A 19,241-nucleotide genomic window follows, 5' to 3' on the forward strand; every position below is an offset into this window, starting at 1 on the left:
GCAAAACCGAGGAGGTTATCTGAAATGTTGGGTGCATAGAGGATGTGGGTGCGACTTTAGTATTGACAGCTCTGGAGTGTGAAGCCATCTGTTCTTCGTGCTGAAGTATTCGTGTGAAACTAACTGCCTGTGTATGTATAGATGTTCCCTTTCATCAGCTGCAATCTGTCCAGGAAGCCAAACTGTTGGGTTTTCTTTGCTGTGAAGCAAATGAGGAAGAAACCTAAGCTGGGAACACTTGTCAGTGCAGAGATGCGTCCTTAATCCTGCCCCTGACTACCGGCGTCTGTCTTTCAGCTTCCTGTTCTGTTTGGCTGTCCAAAGCTCAGACTGAATTTAAGAGAGTGGCTGAAGAAAACGTGACTTTGCCCTGTCACCACCGCCTGGGCCTCCTGGAGCAGGGCAGCCTGGATATTGAGTGGCTGCTGCACATTTCTGAAACGGTGCAAAAAGCGGTAAGTGCAGCCATGGGTAGCGTCTGCTGAGAAAATCTTCTTATTTCTATGTTGACATCAGCAGCAGCCATTGATTTTAAAAAGGCTTCTGTGATGATCTTTGCAACTTATTCTGATGAAGCAGGCAGCGTTTAGAAAGCACAGCTGACTGACTTAGCGAGATTTATAACGTAAGAAAATGATTTGATAGTCACACATGCTGTATTGGAACAGTTTTCTTTAACTAACACTCTTATGTAGTCAGTCACCATCAACGAAACTTCAGTATTGCCCTTCAGGTTTTCAGAAATGATCTTGGCTTTTGTAGGCCCGGTTCTTGAAACCTTGTTTTCAGGAAAAATATAACAGTTTAGTACTTACAAAAATCAGGTCTGCAGTAACTTAAATTAGCTACCCAAACCCAGCCCAAATTTAAGACTGCTTTTGTATATTGTGGCATAAGCTGACATCTATTCTGACACTAGTATAAATGCTCCCATTATAAATCTCTAGCCTAAATACAGCTGATTAATCAGTTTCAGATTGGAAATCCAGGTTTAATCTTCCACCCTGCCACAGGCTTCCTGTGTGACCCCTGGCAAGTCACGTAGTCACGCAGGATCTTCGCCTGCAGTTCCTGGAAATGCTTTGATTTGGGGTTCCATGTGAAAGTAAAATTACAACCGGCTGATCAGCGACTGTCTCCGCTCCTCAGGTGATCACTTACTCTGGAGGCCGTGTTTATGATGACCTGAACGAGGAACAGAAAGGGCGTGTTTCCTTCACATCCAACTTCCTTGCTGGAGATGCATCCTTACAAATCATATCCCTGCAGTCCAGCGATGCGGGGAAGTACATATGTAAAGTTAAAAATGCTGGGCAGTACGAATGGGCTCGCATCACCCTGAAGGTTGTAGGTAAGGACATTTTATTGTTCTTCCAGAGAAAAAAAAAAGTATCACTAGACTCATTTCCTGGAGAGAGATTTATTTCAGCAGGGTATAAATACACAAAGACATCTTATGATCAGGTTTCACTGTTCATCTCCATATCTGCCTTTGCATTTTTTGGCAAAGGACAGGACACAGGAAGAGCCTAAAGAGCTGTTTTGTGGTAAGTGTAGTTACTTGCAAAATCATATGAACTGTTCTTGCCAAATTATCTATAATTTCATCACACAAACTAGACTGATATTCTAGCTTAGCTGGCCATCACCCCATCCAGATCTCCTGCTGAGGGCTCTGGGTTCATGTCCTAAAACCCCAAACTGATCGAAGTTCGGTAGTGGTGACAAAAAAGCTACCAGGGTTAACATTTCTCTGCCCTGATTTCAGTCTGTTGGTTGGCTTTTTCACGTACTCATGTACTGCCATGGAAGAAGTGCTGTGGCCCGCCAGGTACTGTGGGGAGAAGGAAGAATTGGAGAGGTAGGAGGAGGGGAAGGATGTTCTCTAAATCATACCTAGAAGAGGAACACAGTGATACAGCACCACTGATGCAAGTATCCATGAGGCAAACTGCCCCAGAGTATTCTAATGTGTCATTTCTATGTCTGAGCCAGCCAGCTCCGCTTCTTAGACTATGAAGCTGCACACAGTTGCAGCTAAAGTCCCCTAACAAACATCACTGCTGTAATTCCTTAATGCATTCCAGAGAAGGCAGCTCTTGGAAGCTGAGCAAATAGGCTGCTGCATTTGCATGAACTGTCTTCTGTTCTAGAAAAACCTTCCAAGCCCAAATGCTGGCTAGAAGGGGAGCTGTTGGAAGGAAAGGAACTGTCCCTGCAGTGCCGTTCTGCCTCTGGCACTGCACCCATCTCCTACCGATGGCAGCGCATAAACGAGGAGGACGAGAGAGCTGAACATCTCCCGCCTACGTCAAGAGTCAGTAAGTCAGGTCATTTCCCCTTCGAGCCCTCAAAGCCGGTTAACCGCCCGCCCACGTGTACGTGCACGTGTGCAGTGACGTGCCAGCTTTTCAAATGGGGATCACTCGGTGGCCGCCATAGCAGTGATACAACGGTTCCTCTCACTAGTGCTGCTGGTCAGTGTGGTGTGCTCCACCCTGAACAAGGAAACGCATGAGGAGTTTGTTTATTGTTTTGCTCAAGGCTGACAAATGGTCTTTTGTGAGGCATCATTGATTGTTCTCGAACGGATTTGATCTGGAAGGTCAATTTGTGTTTCTGTGTCCTATCCACTGATACTGTTTTTTACCCTTTTCTTTAGATTAATCCCAGTGGTGTTTTTCCTGTTTCAGACATTTCTAATCCTGGGCAAGTCCTGCTGAAGAATCTTACGCAGATGAGCACAGGGTTATACCAATGCATTGCCACCAACGAGGCTGGACAAGAAAGTTGTGTTGTCCAGGTGACAGTGCAGCGTAAGTATTGGCACGTAACTCATATTTGCAGCAGCGCATGCGCAACGCCGCTCCACAGCTGTCCCGTCTCAACTGGCAAACTCTGTACCAACCTTTGCCCTTTCACTCTTGAATCACATGGAATAGTTCTTACTTATTGCGCTTTCGGTTTGCACAGCAGCCCTCTGTATAACCTGCAGTGGCAAACACATCATTTGGGCTAAGATGTTTTGGTCTGTTAAAAAATTTGATTTTGAGAAAGGTTAATGAAATATGAGGGGAAAACCAGTGAGTTAGAGATTCCAGAGTCTCCAGCTTTTGGAGTGATTGCATGAGATTAGGCTCAAGTATAAAATCTCCATGTGGACGTTCCATCATTCCAATTCCAAATTATATATTTGTCGCACTTGGGACAGTTAAGCTATCTAAAGGCAGCTGAAAGGCTAACTTTGACATGACATGCAGAATAAAAAGCAGCTTTTGACATAGTTTGGTTTTAATCCCGATTTAATAAATTCTGATCTGAACACCAGAGATTAAAATGAGTATCCTACCTGATTAATCCCATCAAGGGGGTGTGCATGTCCAAATACCTGCGCCCTTTGCATATGCATGCAAGCGAAGGGAGGGGTGTAGCACCAGCATTGATGACAAATCCAATACAGTTCAGGCTTTTATATGCAGCTCTAAGGAGATCAGCAGGAGCTGCAACTGCTGTGATAAGACTGCAAAGAGATAAGTATCTTCTTGGAGATCCCACAGCTTTGGAATTTTTCTGCCCAGCCAGGCCTGAATTAACTTGGAATATGGTCATGTAGCAAAGAAAACCCATTTGCCTCAGGCATCTGAAGTAAAAGCATCCAGGCAGGTTTTATGCCAATTGAACTGAATTGGTTTAAAACCTCACTTTGGTTTGCTAAACCCTCCACAGGGATGAGTCTTAAGGAAACAACTTTCAGCCAAACCCAACCTAATCATTCTTATCAAAAGACGTTTTCACAAAATATCAATTAAGGGCACATATACACTAGGATCTCATTAACTTTGTTAGTTTGGATGAGAAATGCCTTGCATCTGCACAGTATGGTCTTCCTTTCCTCCTTCCTCTCTATCCCCCTCAGGTCACTTTTTTCCCCCAATTGAATAATTCATTCTGCAAGTGGATTGTAATCATTTCTGGGTGAGTTGTAGAGGAAAAAAATCCTCATGGGGAAACATTTGTAGTTTAAACACTCTTCTGCCTCTAGGAAACTCTTTGGTGCTTTGTTTTGCATGTGGGTTGTCCTGTCTGTCTCTACTTTCTGTGCTTCAGTGCTCTTAGAGAGGATTTTTCTTCCTCGTTTCAATTCTGACCCATAGCTGAAGGCATAGCACTAGCGATCCCACCCTTCCAGAGGTGAGTACTTTTCTCACTGTTAGCTCAGGTTTAGAAACAAAGCCTGAAGATAAACTGGTTCAACTTCTGCGTGGAGACACTCCCAAATAAGTAGACTAATACGTTCTGTTCTGGTTTATCCCCGGTGCTGGAAGTCGTAGTGTGGACTAACATCTGAGCGTATGACCCTAGCGAGAGTTTACAGCCTAATGCATTTGTTTTCTGGATGACAGACGCACAGAACATCGGCATGATCGCTGGAGCGGTGTGTGGTGTGGTAGTGGGACTCTCCCTCCTTCTCCTGGTGGTGAGGCTGACAATAAGGAGGAAAGAAAAGAAGAGATATGAGGAAGAGGAGGCACCAAATGAAATCAGGTGAAGCCTTTTATTTAATCCCCCACCCCCACTTCTTTCAGTTTCATGTCTTTTCACTGTGGTTCTAAGTAACCTAGGTGTAAGTGTCTTAAAAGGTTGTACTAGAAAGCTTTTAAAGTCTCCCTGAAATAAGAGTGACAAATTTCTTGACAGTGTGAAGAAGACTTTCCAGAAAATCAGATAGATGAATGTCTCCGCCCTGACAAATTAGCATAAAGCTTAACAAAATATTTTCTCACATACCTGCAATTTCAACATTCTAAAACATTTGCATAATCCTCTCCAGTACTAAATTCAGCCCACTCGTCAGTCCACTGTGGTTCTGAGAGGGGTTGGGGGTTTTTTTCTTTTAAATTGCAGTTTCTGTTCAGAATGCTACAAGGCAGACAGGGTCTCAGGGTCTTTCTTGACTGTTCTGAACAGCTGTGCTTCTGGATTTAGCTCAGGGTGAAAAATCCCCCGAGCTGCCACGTGCAGAGCTGAGAAGCCTCACCCTGAGCGGGCCGTACCGAGGACGCTGACCCAGGTTCTCTGAACTCATCTGTTATGTGTGTGTGAGGTCTGCCACCTAACTCCTCTAAGCAGAGATCTGTCTCTAGCCAGTTGAGCCTAAACTTCCCAGGAAGGAAAGCACTGGAAAAAGATATTTCCAGGGATGATGTTTGGTGGCTTCTGCCCACGAAGAAACCCCTTGCCTTGTTCCATCCTTATGTCTATGTGTAAAACTGCCTGCCCTCGTAAGATATCTATGTACCATTAAGCATCTCTACAATCCAGTCAGCAGCTGATTGCTCTGCCTGATGGTCAGGTTGCCAGCAAGGAGTCACTGCTGATTTCCTCCCTTTTTCCTGTTCTCCTTGCTTTCCAGTCTTACATGCCTTCTTAGTTTGAGCTTCAGCCTCTTGTATCACCTTTTCACGCATGACTGTTACCTCCCCTCTCTCTGGGCCTGGTTCTTGCGCTTCTTTCACTACTCACTTTTTTTTTTTTTTTTTTTTTTTAACTAGAGGAACTGGTTTCAGCTAGTCCTGTCTAGGTTGTTTAGCACTGTGAGTAAGGATTTCTGAGCACACAGTTCTATCTGAACTGTTTGCACTGATACTTGGCACACAGACCTCCAAGCCACACAAAAAGAGCCATCGTGTGCCACATATATTCCAAACCCATTTGACCAATACCTCTGCAGAGCAACAGGGAGCTCCATCCACGAAGTTACATAGCGCAGAATTCAGAAAACCGTGTACCTTGCTCAAACTGCTGGACAAATACAGCCTGGCAATTTGCAGTTTTGATAAGCAAGTGCTTATTGCAGCAGCAGCTCACTCTGGTAAAACGTGTAAGTGTTTCTGTTCTCGTGATTTTTAAGCCCTGTCATCTGTTTATTGCAGAGAAGATGCGGAGGCACCCAAGGCCCATCTCGTCAAGCCCAGTTCCTCTTCGTCTGGTTCCAGGAGCTCACGCTCAGGTTCCTCCTCAACCAGGTCGACAGCCAACAGTGCCTCTCGCAGCCAACGGACTTTGTCAACGGAAGCTACTCCCCACCTAACCCCTCCCCAGTACAACCAGAGGGAGATGGAAGGAAAAGAAATGGAGCCAAAGAAAGTCGACTACACTAACCTGATGAAAATGGGAGCCACGCTGGTCATGGTGCCTGCCCAGAGCCGAGCGTTCCAGACCGTGTGACGGCTCCCCAGCCATCTGGAGACTCCTGCTGTCCAGAAACACGTCACATACCACCAGCCACATAGGAGTTGTTAGATTAGTTATCTTCCTGGTCAGCTTAATTTTGATCACTTGTGATTATTCACACCACAAGAAGCCCTCCCACTCAGCTCTTTCTTACATCTTCCAGCACTGACATTCTGATACAGAATTTTTTTTTTTTTTTTTTTTAAGAAAGACACATTTGAGGGAAAAGGGAGCCGCCTTTTTAAATTATTTTTTTGGAAATGGAACACTGAGAATTTCAAAACTACAACAGCTAAGCGCTGTAAAAATGAAATGAAGCCAAACCTCAGGAATTTTTAAAAGGGATCAATGGAGACATAAAGATGCATAATATTCCAGAGAGGTTTTGTGGGGAGGGAAGAGTCCTTTGTAGTGGTTTTGGAGAACTCTCTCAAAGATGCATTGTCCTATCTGAAGATCTTCAGGCAGACTCTCTGCTGAGGGTAGCCTGGTGTTCAACCTCAAAGGGAACGGACAGATGCTTGATGTTTTCTGCATTCAGTCTTCTAGTGAAACACTTTTGGAGGCTGTAACTAAAGTGGAAATCAAAGGATCACTCAAAAAGGTCAAGAGGTGCAGCAGTAAGGCATGTATCTGAACTAACCTCTGTACTAAAGAGAAAGAGCAGTTTATGTCAAGGAAACAGAGGTGCTTTAATTGCCAGAATAAACTTAATGAGGTACCTGGGGAGGATGTGGCCAGGAGCCTGACTCTGCTTTTATGGTCAGCACCACAAAGCCACAGTAACTCCACTGGAGTGGCATCTGTGGCAAACGAGCCTTAGTGTGGTGAGAACTGGGCACTAAATCCAGAATGAAGGCAGTACCTGAAAAAGTGAGGGCCACTAATCTACCAAAAAGCCTGGATGAAGCATTTGAAGACATCTTTGCTATTGCCAGGCTGTGAATTCACCAGTTTTGGGGTGAGGGATGCTGTAGAGGCCTTAGGGAGAGCTCTTCCCAAGACTGAACAGTTTCTTGAGCTGACCTTCAGGCTTGCAGGTAAGCCTGGAGGATAGTGACAGAGCATGTAGCGAGGAAAATACTCGCTAAGGTAAAAAGGGACAGGTATGCAAGCACGGTGCTGTTTCCATTAGAAAATACTTGTGTGCGTTGTCCCATTTATAGACTAAATGCTGGGCCACATGCTATTGTCAAGGCTTAAACCTTAGTAAGACTCTTAGAAAATTGCAAGAATCATAAAAATATTTCCTGTGATTAAATAAACCAGAATAAATATTTCCAAGGAATATAAAGTCTTACACTTCAAGTTGAAGGCCGATAGTAAATGATGGGAGATAGGAACAGGCTTCCTCGGGAGGCAGATGTGTAACTGTCATTTATGTTTTCCTCTGAAGGACTTGGCACTACTACACACAAGACACGGTGCTTGTAGGTTCTAGATTCCTGTGTTCTTGGACTGATGATTTTCTATTAAAAAAAGAGGTGGGTTTGGTTTTTTTATTATTATTTGAAGAAAGGAAGGCTTTCTCCAATTTGTGGAATGGGTCTATGGGAGACGGATCAGCACAGAAGAACCACAGATCTATAATTCTTTCACTCCAAGGACTGTCATTAATCTCCTTTTCTGACTGACCCAAAATTCTAGCTTCTTTGCTTGAGGTCTTAGACAATCAGACCAAAGCCAAGCCCTGCTTGGGCTACTTCCATATGGGAAATAGTTTTCAAACTTGCCCTATGTTATCCAAGAATTTCTCTTTCTAGGAGCAGTCACACGTTTTCAGCACATGTATCAAAACTTCACTTGCTCTCTCTACCCCAGAGTCAACCCAGCCACCCTTGGCAGGACAAGTACTGATCTGTTGTGCAGGGAAGGCAGTCCTGAGTCCTAGATTTAAACAAAGGAGACATCTGGTATTAGGTGTTTGATAAGCTTCTGCTTTCATGACAGCTGGTGGTGTTGGATACCATCTCATTTTACCTACACGGTTTCCCTGGATGTTCCAGAGGCACGTTCCTGGATCAGCTGTGCTTTGGTGGATTTGGCAGTGGCTGTCACTGCTTGGAAGCAGCAGCTGTAAGTGTCTGTGGCTCCTCTGCAGTTGCTCTTTCCCTGGATGCTGAAGGCTTAGGCACTCCAAAGCACCTACAAGGTACTCCAGAGCCAGGAAGGTCCCGAAGAGCAGGAGCAGGACTGCTGAAGTAGTTTGTGGCTTCATCTACGGTTGCTTATTGTGCTTAATGTTATGTGTTGCGTCTGAGGATACTTACTCTGTGCGTATAAAAACAGGAGTGCTTTTCCCCATAAAGAATACCCGCCTTAGCAAGCAGAAGCTCATTACCACAAAATAAGGGTAACAATTCAAACGGTTGAGCTGGTTACAGTCTGAGTCCCAAATGCTGCAGGCTAGCTTTGAGTCACTGGCCAGACTTGTAATTAGCTACAACTGGGATCCTCTGTTGACAGCCTAGAGGCCACTTGCTGCTGGCTAGGAGAATCTGCCCAGCCTGCTCCTGGCAGGCTCTTTCCTGAAGGCCCCTGAGAACAGGCTGCAGGACAAGCAGCGGTGGCAGCCTTCTCCTGGTCTCCACTCTCCCGGAGCAGAGAAGTCACTCCTTGTCATACGAGCTGCCTAATTGCATGGGATGAGGTTTATGGACCTTGGTGCAAAGAATTTGGAAGCAATTGCTGAAGCCTGGTGTGTGAGTTCATTCCTGGCTGTTCCAAGCCCTGTTGGGAAGCAGACAGTGTATACGCCTGCTGTCTGGGCAGGTACAGGCTGCCCTGCATACAAACGGTGTCAGAAAAAGCACCGTGGCCATCTCCTGCCGTGGAACAAAGATGCAAAGGTGTGTGTGGCCCTGGGTAGAAAATGTGGGCACTGCGGTGATTTAAAATCACTAAGAAATGCTTTTTGGTGGTGCTTTTCAGTCCACACGTCAGTGATCTCACAGGTGAACACAAAGTGAATTGAGCACTTCAGTCGCTAGCGTGAAGCCCAAAGGGAAAAGTTCACTACTCAAAGGAAATATGAAAAAGATAATTCCAAAGGTATTCTTTTTTCAAAGGGACACTTTTCTGAGCTCCGGATGATACTATTAGGAGTTGCACAACAGAAGCAAATAAACCATAAGCCAAACTCTATTTTGTAAAATAGTGTACTTAAAGCATTTACTGTCATATACCAGTTATTACTAGTGTGATTAAATGCATACAACGTTATGTAGTTTGCTTTTGTTTCTCGACAGCTAAACTAAGCTTACATCTCTTCTACCTGCTATAATTGGTGTACTTGTACTGTGTCTGAAAAACTCAGAGGAAAGCAAATATTTATTATTGATTCCTTTGAATCATTGATTTCGTAAATTTTTTTGTTTGGTTGGTTGTTTTATAAATAAATGTGCTGCAGCTTCAAGTGCTACAGCTCAACTAAACTTGTACTGATGCTCCATCTTCTGTGGTATGATGTGTTACATGCTGTCAGGCTGAATCCAAGGAAAAAAGCAGAGAGTCAGAAATAACATTTTTCAGCTAACAAGGACTACATGCATATTTGCTTAGAAAGGGTGGGGAAGCTGGTCTTTTTTTGCAGTCTGAATTATGTGACATGGTATGAAATATGTGAAACCTTGGGTGTATCGAAGCAAATGGTGTTTTGACTTCCATGCAGCTATTTCACTGGAGATCTCTTGGCTTAGGATGTAGATGCTTCAGGCTAACACGGTAAATAGTGCCAGTGCAGACACAGCACAGATACAAGCCCGCGGTGGCACTGCCCTCCCGCTCCCACATCTGTGACCTTACTTCTCAACCACCCGGCGCGTGTTTCAGTTTATCTCCTGAACTGTGTGTGAGACGACAATGAAACCTTGAACAGCTATGAGCCATGTTCAGCCAGTTCAGATCTCAGCAGATAAATATTTTGAACTAGCCAACAGGGAACTGCAGGTGGAATTTAGGGTAACTAGTTGTGGCTGTGGTTGATTTCTCTCGCAGTGGCTCAGCCTTCTTTCCCTGGGGCTGTTTTGCACAGACGTCTCCCAACATCGGCAATCTTCTTGATTCTGAAATCTGGGAGTAAAAAATTGCAACATAATTAAACTGTATTTGAAATACGGTGACAACACGGTGGTCTCCTAGGCATGCCTTTCTGTCTGCCTCTGATTCATGAGGAAATGCTGTTGCTGGCTCCCTCCTGAGCTGATGACATCCAAAATCCTGATTACGCGATGCACATTTTGAGGAGTTGTGCAATTGCATACTTTTGTACAGTATCAGGAATCTTGGGTTATTTTAAACCTGGATCAGTTTGTGCTGACACACTGAAGGGGGAGAACAGGGTGGGAAGGAGAAGGGACTGCCTTGGAAATGTGTGATTTTCAAACTTCAGCTGCGGTGTACAGATGCAAGTGTATAAATAACAAATGCCACCGTTGTGATTAAGGAAGTACGGCTTTGGTAATCTCCACTGTCTTCTCAATTCTGTTTTAAATGCTTAAAGGAGACACAGTCCTTCATCTCTAATGTACTAAATTGGCCTCAAAAGATGATGTTGGAAGTCATCATTTGAAAAAACTCTACACAGAATACTTGTCAGTGTCCAGCCTGCTGAGCCTTATTTTTTCTGATATGCAGTACATCAGCTACTTTTGTCCAGCATGCTAACAGCCCTTAATTTCTAATGTAATGAATCATTTGCCAAACTGCCCTCCTCCCTGCACTGACTCACTGTTTTAGGCTGCCTTCACTTGCTATCAGTCTGCTGTGCAAAGTACGGTTGCACATCTAAATGTCACTGTTTAATTTCAAGGTGCAGGTGGTGCCGTTCTTGGGTCCTACTGATATTCTGCTCATGAGTAAAAAAAAACCAAACAACAAACAAACAAAAACAACCAACCAAATACAAAAAAAAAAAAAAAAAAGCGCAGACAATCCCTTGCTAACAGCACTGCTCCTACGAGACTTGATAGGCGATGTGTTCAGTGCAAGTTAGCACCACATGCCTCAGGAGCATCTCTGTACTCTGGACAGGGTGGAGTGCGCTTTGCATGCCATACCCGTCAGATACAGGGTGATGATTCGTATCGACCACCCTTATCTTTAAAGGCTCAGGAGAGTAACAGCGAGAGCTCTGTGACGTGGAGCCCCTTTCCGTTTGCTGTTGCTCCTTCTGTCTCTACACTCGTACACCCAGGTTCTAACTCCATCCTGTGCTTTCCGTTGTCAGCCAGAGATCCTGGTTGAGGTCCCAGCCCTGCGTGTGGCACAGCAAGAACAGGAGCCACAAACTGTCGCTTGGCACAAGTGACTTTCCCGTGGGACAACATTCCCGCCACAGGAGCCTGGTGGCATGTGGCCATGGGAATCTGCACGTTAGTGGCCTGATAATGGGTTAGCAGCTGTCAGCTGACCAGGGGCAACTGTGTCACGTTCCCTAAGAGAGGTCACTGAAAACTGCTGTGAAAGACAGACACCCCGACCTGTCTCGGGGTGCAGGCTTGTGTGCAGCAAGGCCACAGAGGACACACGGTCAGTCAGTCGGGGTAAGGGGACATTGTTCAGTGCCCCCCGTGCACGGGACTTTGTAAGCAGTCACCAGGAGTGATTCTAAGCCCAGCCCTGCGGGCAATGTTAAGAGAACACCAGAAACGCTTTTGCATGCAGTTCTTACCCCTGACGCTGGACATGCCTTTGCCCAGGGTAGCTGGGTGTGTAGCCCTCCTCCCAGCAACTCCCCCGGACTTTTCCAGTCAGCGTTTTATGCCATGTAAACATTGGATGCAATCCCCAGCACTCCTGCTAGAGCCTGACCTTCCGTGATTTATGACCTCTGATCAGCTTTCAGCCTAAGGCGCTGAGACCAGCTGAACATCCCCCGTCATCCCTCCGCTCGCCTCATCCCCAAGGACACGGAGCAGCCGGACTTTTCCACCATTCCCAGCCTCTTCCTTCCTTTCCACTGAAGTCTGTCACACCGAGAGCACGCAGCAGCACACATAGGTGTGTTAACTTGCCCCTTGGATTGGCACGTTAGCACCGATTACGGGCCAGAAAAATTTAGGATGGATTAAAAAGTAAGAGTGGAGGTGCTGTGGGGGGTGGGCTCTGCTGTGGGGAGAAACCAGTGATGCCCTGGGCCACCACAGACAGCACGGTTCCCTCAGCCCGGGTGGGAGCGAGGGTGTTGGGGGGGACAGCGTTACATTTGGCTGGTTCCATGAAACATGGAGGGTGCCAGGTCAGGTTATGGTGCTGGGAACATGGAAGGTGCTGGGACAAGGTTACAGTGCTGGGAACATGGAAGGTGCTGGGACAAGTTTATGGTGCTGGGAACATGGAAGGTGCTGGGACAAGGTTACGGTGCTGGGAACATGGAAGATGCCGGCACAAGCTTACGGTGCTGGGAACATGGAAGATGGGATATCTACCAGGCCAGCCTGCCACCAGGGATGCCGCCGTTACTGCCAGGGCAGAGGTCATCTCCCAGGGCAGGCGCCCCGCACCTCTCGCTCCTTGCCGTCCGGATTTGATTCGCCTGCCGTTAATTCGGCTGTTAATTGCGTTTAATCGGACACCACTGCGTGGAGCCGCCAACGCTGCCGCCGGCCCGCTAGGAGCGTGCGGGGCCGGGCGTTCAGGCCGGGGCAGAAGCCGCGCCGAGAGGCACGCACAGCGGCCCGGGGAGCGGGGCCGGCCCGGGGAGCCCCGAGCCGCGCACCGGCCCACGCCGCCACCGGGCCCCGAGCGCCTCCATCTTGTGCCACCGCCCCGCTGCCCCTTCCCGCCGCCCGCCATGCAAATCACCCGCCAGCCGATTGGCCAGCCCCACCCCAAGGCGCCTTCCCTTCGCGCGCGAAATATGCAAAGAGCCTCCGGGCGCCGTATTGCGATTGGCTGCCGTTCCCTCCCTCCCTCCCCGCCCGCTCCTTCAGCCCCCGCTCAGTGGTGTCGTCACCGGCATGCGGCCGCTGGAGGCTCTCATTGGCTCCCGCGCAAGCGAAGCTCCGCCCCCGCCCGGTGCAGAGCGGTGGGTGGTTGGGGCGGGGGAGAGGGAAAGCGCATGAAGGTTCGAGAATGCCGGCCGGCCGGCGCCACGCCCCCTTCCTGTGTGCGTCACGGAGGGTGCGGGTTCCGGCGGACGGCCATTGGCGGGAAGGGCGGCGGAGCCCGCAGCGGATTGGCTGGAGCGGAGAAAAGAGGCGGGCGCTTCTGGAAGGTTCTGCGGCGGTATATAAAGGCGGCGGGGCGGGCGCTGACCAGTCTCATTGAGGAGCAGCCTACGCGGATCGTCTTTTCTGTGCGTTCGGGCCCAGCCGCGCCGCTCAGGTAACGGGGCCTGTGGGGCCTTGCGGCGGCCTGGGCGCCGCCTGAGGAGCCCGTGCGCTGGGGGAGGTCCTGGGTGGCGGGAGAACGGGCTGGGGGGCTGGGGGCCTTTGCTCGCTGCGGCGATGCGGCTTTTTTCTTCATCCGTGCGCTGTGGCGGCGGTTCCGCAGAGCTTCGTGCGCTGTGGCTCGTTTCGTTGCTAAATGGGACTTACAGGCGATTTTCACGTTTTTCTTCCTTTTGTTCTTTTAAAAGTAGCCGTGGGGTGGGGGGAAGGAGGGCTAGAGGAGACTGGGCGCCCGTGTTATCTCCCGCGGGGAGCGCCCGAGGACGGTGTGAGGCGGGGCCGCGCCCCGGGCATGCCGGGGTTTGTAGTCCCGCGGGCGGGGGGGTGAAGCGGTGGGTGTGCGGGGCTGCCACATTGGGGGGGGGGGGAGGAGGAGAGGGAGGCGCTGTGTCTCTGGATGGGGGCGGGGCGGGGGGAGCCGGTGTCGCAGCAGCACTGGGGCTGTGCCAGGCCACATGGCCCGGCAGGCTCGGCCCACGCCGGGCTCCATCCCCCAGCCCTCAAGATGTCCGCCCGCGGGCACGTGACGCGCGGGGAGGGGCGCTGGGCCCGGCGCGGTACCACGGGGGGGGTGGGGAGGGCTGCGCCACCCGGCAGTTACCGCTAAAACCCCGCCTCTCCGAGCAATGGAAACATTTTCATTCCCGTTATAAATTTCACAGCTTAATTTATATTACAACATTTTTTTCAGGCAAGATGTCGAAGGGACCAGCTGTTGGAATTGATCTTGGCACCACCTATTCCTGTGTTGGCGTCTTCCAGCACGGGAAGGTGGAAATCATTGCCAATGACCAGGGCAACCGGACCACGCCAAGCTACGTTGCCTTCACAGATACCGAGAGGTTGATCGGCGATGCTGCAAAGAATCAAGTTGCAATGAATCCAACCAATACAGTTTTTGGTAAGGCTTCAAGGTTTGCATACTTCATGCACAGAAGCTTAGCGTCTTGATGGTAGATGTGTCCGGGTCACAAGAATTACTGACAGATAAAACGTTGTTAAAGCTTCCCCTTGGAAAGGAAAACTCGGGTTTCTTTTTATTCTGAATAATACAACTGTATTAATTGATAATTAAATCTTTATTATATTCAGGCAAAGTCTGTGCCTTCAGCTATAAACCTGTCCTGCTGCAGGTGGCTCTTGGCAGTTAGTATTAAGTGGCCTTGACCAAGTGTTTTCAGTCTTAATTCCAAGACTGCACTGTAGCTTACGGCGCAGCAGCTGTACTGCTGCTGTGGTAGTTGTGAGGCCATGCTGATGTGTTAATGAATATCCAAAAGGTGAAACTTGGCAGTGCCTGCAGCTGGGTGTTGACAGGCAGGTAATAATCCCAGGTTCAGTGTAGTGTTGCAGGGGTTTGTGCCTTTTTTAGGAAGAGCTTCACATTCTTTGCTGTGAATGAACATACTTAATATGGCCAACTCTTCTTTTCCAGATGCGAAACGGTTGATTGGCCGTAGATTTGATGATTCTGTTGTCCAGTCTGATATGAAGCACTGGCCTTTCACTGTGGTGAATGATGCTGGCAGACCAAAGGTGCAGGTGGAATACAAAGGCGAGACAAAGAGTTTCTACCCAGAAGAAATTTCTTCTATGGTTTTAACCAAAATGAAGGAAATTGCAGAAGCATATCTTGGGAAGGTGAGATATAGGACTTAAGTGAAACATGAATAGTTTGTATGTGTGAGTAACACACAACTGATTTTCTTGCCTTTTTATTTCTGTAGACTGTTACTAATGCTGTGGTGACTGTGCCAGCCTATTTCAATGACTCTCAGCGTCAGGCTACAAAAGATGCTGGAACCATTGCAGGGCTCAACGTGCTGCGAATTATCAATGAGCCAACAGCTGCTGCAATAGCCTATGGCTTGGACAAAAAGGTATGTTGTGGAGTGACTGCTGTCTCTGATGTCCCAACTAGTAAACCTGACAAACTGGTAGTAAAAAATGTATGGCATTATAAAAATTGATCTGTTCCTCCAGGTTGGTGCTGAGAGGAATGTTCTTATCTTTGACCTTGGAGGTGGCACCTTTGATGTGTCAATTCTGACTATTGAAGATGGCATCTTTGAGGTGAAATCCACCGCAGGTGACACTCACTTGGGTGGAGAAGACTTTGACAACCGCATGGTCAACCACTTCATCGCTGAGTTCAAGCGCAAGCACAAGAAAGACATCAGTGAGAACAAGAGAGCAGTTCGTCGCCTCCGCACTGCATGCGAGCGTGCAAAGCGTACTCTGTCTTCTAGCACGCAGGCCAGTATTGAAATTGATTCTCTCTATGAGGGTATTGACTTCTACACGTCCATTACCAGAGCTCGCTTTGAAGAGCTGAATGCTGACCTGTTCCGTGGCACCCTTGATCCTGTGGAAAAGGCCCTGCGGGATGCCAAACTCGACAAATCGCAGATTCATGACATCGTGCTGGTTGGTGGGTCAACCCGTATCCCAAAGATACAGAAACTGCTGCAGGATTTCTTCAATGGCAAAGAGCTGAACAAGAGCATCAATCCAGACGAAGCTGTGGCTTACGGTGCAGGTAATGATGAAACCTGGCATCTCCATGCTGAAACTGCTGGGTGGTGTTGGCAAACCCCGTACTATCCGAACTAGTGTCGGAGCAGTAGTGGTTGGTGTAGGCCCTGGGTATTACACCTGAATCAGTAAAGCTTTTCAAAGCAGTAAGAAGCTTAACTTGACTTGCAATGATGAATCAGGTTCCAAAGCCATTCGTAGTTTCCACCAGAAGTCTACTAATGATGGCCAAAAACTTCCTTGGATGTCTGAGCGAGCCATGGGCTTTAGCTGTCCTGTGTGGGGTGTCTGTTGCAGGGTTCTTAATGATCTTTTTCTCTTCCTCCAGCTGTTCAGGCTGCTATTCTGTCTGGAGACAAGTCTGAGAATGTGCAGGATCTGCTGCTCTTGGATGTGACTCCTCTGTCCCTCGGTATTGAGACTGCTGGAGGTGTCATGACAGTCCTGATCAAGCGGAATACCACCATCCCCACCAAGCAGACTCAGACGTTCACAACTTACTCTGACAACCAGCCTGGTGTGCTGATACAGGTAGGAAAGCAGCACCAGGGTGAATGAATGGTCAGTGTGCTCATGGAATTGCAAGGCCGTGGCAGCACTTGCAGCGGGTGATACTGGAAGAAAATCTTAGGCCAGAGGTGTCCTGTTCTTGCAGTTAGCAGGAGATGCTTGTAGCTGCCTGGTTGCTGTGATGAAAATGATTCCAAAGCCATTCGTAGTTTCCACCAGAAGTCAAAAGACTTGTGTTGGTCCAAGTACCTTCCTTGGATGTCTGAGCGACCATGTCACTCTGGGATAATACCCTGCAATGATTAAATCATGTGGTCAAACTTAATTTATGACTTGACTTTACGGCTTCTTTTTTAGGTGTATGAAGGAGAGCGTGCTATGACTAAGGACAACAACTTGCTGGGCAAGTTTGAGCTGACCGGTATTCCCCCTGCTCCCAGAGGTGTACCTCAGATTGAAGTAACCTTCGATATTGATGCCAATGGCATCCTGAATGTGTCCGCTGTGGATAAGAGCACTGGCAAGGAGAACAAGATCACAATAACAAATGACAAGGGTAAGGATCTGCTGTGTTCTGTAGGTGGGAGAGTGGCTTGTTGCTTGGACTTGGTTTGTCAGGCTGCCTTATAGTGTCATCGGAACGTGGCTGTAATGTATGTGCAGCTTGATTGACAGGCGTGAGCCCTGTTTTTAGTACAGGGATCCATGAGTTCCTAAGGAGGCCCATGAAGTGGCTTAAGATGAGGGCACCCAATAGCTTACGAGTCTCTTCGCTGCCTCCCTGCCCAAGTGAAATGAAAACGCTGTCTGAACTGCTGTTCTCTTCTGCAGGCCGTCTGAGCAAGGAGGACATCGAGCGGATGGTTCAGGAAGCAGAGAAATACAAAGCAGAAGATGAGAAGCAGCGTGATAAAGTGTCTTCCAAGAACTCCCTGGAGTCATACGCATTTAATATGAAAGCTACTGTTGAAGATGAGAAGCTCCAGGGCAAGATCTCTGATGAAGATAAGCAGAAAATCCTGGACAAGTGTAATGAAATCATCAACTGGCTGGACAAGAACCAGGTACGTCATGTTCTGTGTTTGGTTGGGGTGTTCATTCTTTGTAGCTCAGACACTAGATGTAAGCCTGGGAGGATGGAGGAGAACTAACTACTGGTTGCTGTGATGAAAATGATTCCAAAGCCATTCGTAGTTTCCACCAGAAGTCGAAAGACTTGTGTTGGTCCAAGTACCTTCCTTGGATGTCTGAGCGACCATGGTTTGCAAGCAGACAGCACTGTCGGTGCCTCTTGTCTGAAGCTGGCTCGCTTGCAAGTATGATCTTGCCTAGTGTGATCGGAGGTCCTGTTGCCCCAGGAGTAACACTGGCTCTAGGATTGATGGCAGGGAGGCAGTCCCAGATCGGCAGGTTGGTTTTGCTGGATCTAGTCCAAGCAGCACCACTCCTGCATCCAGTCCAGAGCAAGTCTGCCTTAGGGCTGGTGATGGGCTAAAAAATGAGCGCAGGGGGGGTGGTGAGCCCCCTCAGGCCTGTATCAGTGAGTGAGGGCAGCAGGTACTGAGCTCTTGTCTCTTCCAGACCGCTGAGAAGGAGGAGTTTGAGCACCAGCAGAAGGAGCTGGAGAAGGTGTGCAACCCCATCATCACCAAGCTGTACCAGAGCGCAGGTGGGATGCCTGGTGGGATGCCTGGCGGATTCCCTGGTGGTGGAGCACCTCCATCTGGTGGAGCCTCTTCTGGACCAACCATTGAGGAGGTGGACTAAAGGCCCTGGGAGATGCATTCCACTAGCAGTTAGTATTGGAGGACCCCCAGCTGGGGGTTAGATTGAAGGACCCAAACCTGTAGGCACATCTGGGTGTATCTTGCCAGGTTAAAACTCCATAACTGAGCTGCTGTAAAAATAAAATAAAAAAAGATTTCTGGGCATTTTAAATACTTGAACATGTGCACAGGAGGGGTGATGAATACCGTTGCACTTTACAGTACTGTAAACAAGTGGGAATGCAAAATCTGTCCTAAGAAATAAAAACTATTTAATGGGCATCACAATGTTTGTTGTCTTTTGTAAAGGAGGAAGTAAAAGGGGAAAATCAGTTTGGTAACGGGGCAAGGGCCAGGTTTATTGTCTGGGGGCAGGGCTGTTGGTGGTACATCACCTTTAAGGGTCACTGTAGCTTCACTTCCAGAATGAGATCATGGGGATCAAGAAAGGGGAAAAAAAAAAAATGAACACACTAAACAGCTGTTCCTTAGCCTGCCACTCACTGAGGATGCCAGTCCAGCTGCCTGCCCACCCCAGGCTGGCAGTGGAAATGCCAAATGCCTCTGAAAAGGGACAGGTTGGTGGCACCTGGCTCCCTGGCCTGCAGGGGCTGGTGGCTGAGCACCCTGGGCTTGCGCGGGTCCAGCAACCCCTGGTGCAGCTCTGGGAGCTGCTCTGGGTGCCAGGGGAAGAGCTCAGCACCTCCCTCTGGGGTGGGCACCCACAGCACGCGGTGACTGCAGGGTGCGTGGTCCTTGTCACTGCTGGTGGGGCACGCTGCCGCACAGCACCTGCGGCCCCTTT

General features: G+C 48.3%; 2 protein-coding genes and 3 non-coding genes across 5 annotated transcripts in view; all 5 read left to right on the forward strand.

Annotated features, from left to right (window-relative positions):
- Window positions 1–10,352, forward strand: part of CLMP (CXADR like membrane protein) — a 45,208-nt gene extending 34,856 nt beyond the window's left edge. The window contains exons 2-7 of the mRNA XM_056322795.1: window positions 298–455; window positions 1,150–1,351; window positions 2,154–2,321; window positions 2,694–2,816; window positions 4,404–4,545; window positions 5,934–10,352. Coding sequence (XP_056178770.1) covers window positions 298–455; window positions 1,150–1,351; window positions 2,154–2,321; window positions 2,694–2,816; window positions 4,404–4,545; window positions 5,934–6,228 — 1,088 coding nt within the window. The 3' untranslated portion in view covers window positions 6,229–10,352. The remainder of the gene's footprint in view (window positions 1–297; window positions 456–1,149; window positions 1,352–2,153; window positions 2,322–2,693; window positions 2,817–4,403; window positions 4,546–5,933) is intronic.
- Window positions 10,353–13,416: 3,064 nt separating this feature from the next.
- HSPA8 (heat shock protein family A (Hsp70) member 8) lies at window positions 13,417–18,718 on the forward strand. Its single transcript, XM_056322764.1, has 9 exons — window positions 13,417–13,560; window positions 14,317–14,526; window positions 15,061–15,266; window positions 15,353–15,505; window positions 15,609–16,164; window positions 16,489–16,691; window positions 17,028–17,226; window positions 17,502–17,734; window positions 18,252–18,718. The coding sequence occupies exons 2-9, from the start codon at window positions 14,322–14,324 to the stop codon at window positions 18,435–18,437; spliced, it is 1,941 nt and encodes a 646-aa protein (XP_056178739.1). The 5' UTR covers window positions 13,417–13,560; window positions 14,317–14,321; the 3' UTR covers window positions 18,438–18,718.
- On the forward strand, window positions 16,326–16,416 carry LOC130141779 (small nucleolar RNA SNORD14). Its single transcript, XR_008819169.1, has one exon. It is a non-coding gene; the product is annotated as a small nucleolar RNA SNORD14 (small nucleolar RNA).
- LOC130141778 (small nucleolar RNA SNORD14) lies at window positions 16,844–16,940 on the forward strand. Its single transcript, XR_008819168.1, has one exon. It is a non-coding gene; the product is annotated as a small nucleolar RNA SNORD14 (small nucleolar RNA).
- Window positions 17,829–17,925, forward strand: LOC130141777 (small nucleolar RNA SNORD14). Its single transcript, XR_008819167.1, has one exon. It is a non-coding gene; the product is annotated as a small nucleolar RNA SNORD14 (small nucleolar RNA).
- Window positions 18,719–19,241: the final 523 nt, after the last annotated feature.

The sequence above is a fragment of the Falco biarmicus genome, chromosome 20, assembly GCF_023638135.1.
Source record: "Falco biarmicus isolate bFalBia1 chromosome 20, bFalBia1.pri, whole genome shotgun sequence".
In the NCBI taxonomy this organism is placed as follows: domain Eukaryota; kingdom Metazoa; phylum Chordata; class Aves; order Falconiformes; family Falconidae; genus Falco; species Falco biarmicus.

What these genes read in the sequence shown, in the direction of transcription:
- HSPA8 (XM_056322764.1), top strand. Translation starts at nt 14,322, where the DNA reads ATGTCGAAGGGACCAGCTGTTGGAATTGATCTTGGCACCACCTATTCC. An exon ending in TCCAACCAATACAGTTTTTG is followed by an intron (nt 14,527 to 15,060) that starts GTAAGGCTTCAA and finishes CTTCTTTTCCAG; the next exon opens with ATGCGAAACGGTTGATTGGC. An exon ending in AGCTGTGGCTTACGGTGCAG is followed by an intron (nt 16,165 to 16,488) that starts GTAATGATGAAA and finishes CTCTTCCTCCAG; the next exon opens with CTGTTCAGGCTGCTATTCTG.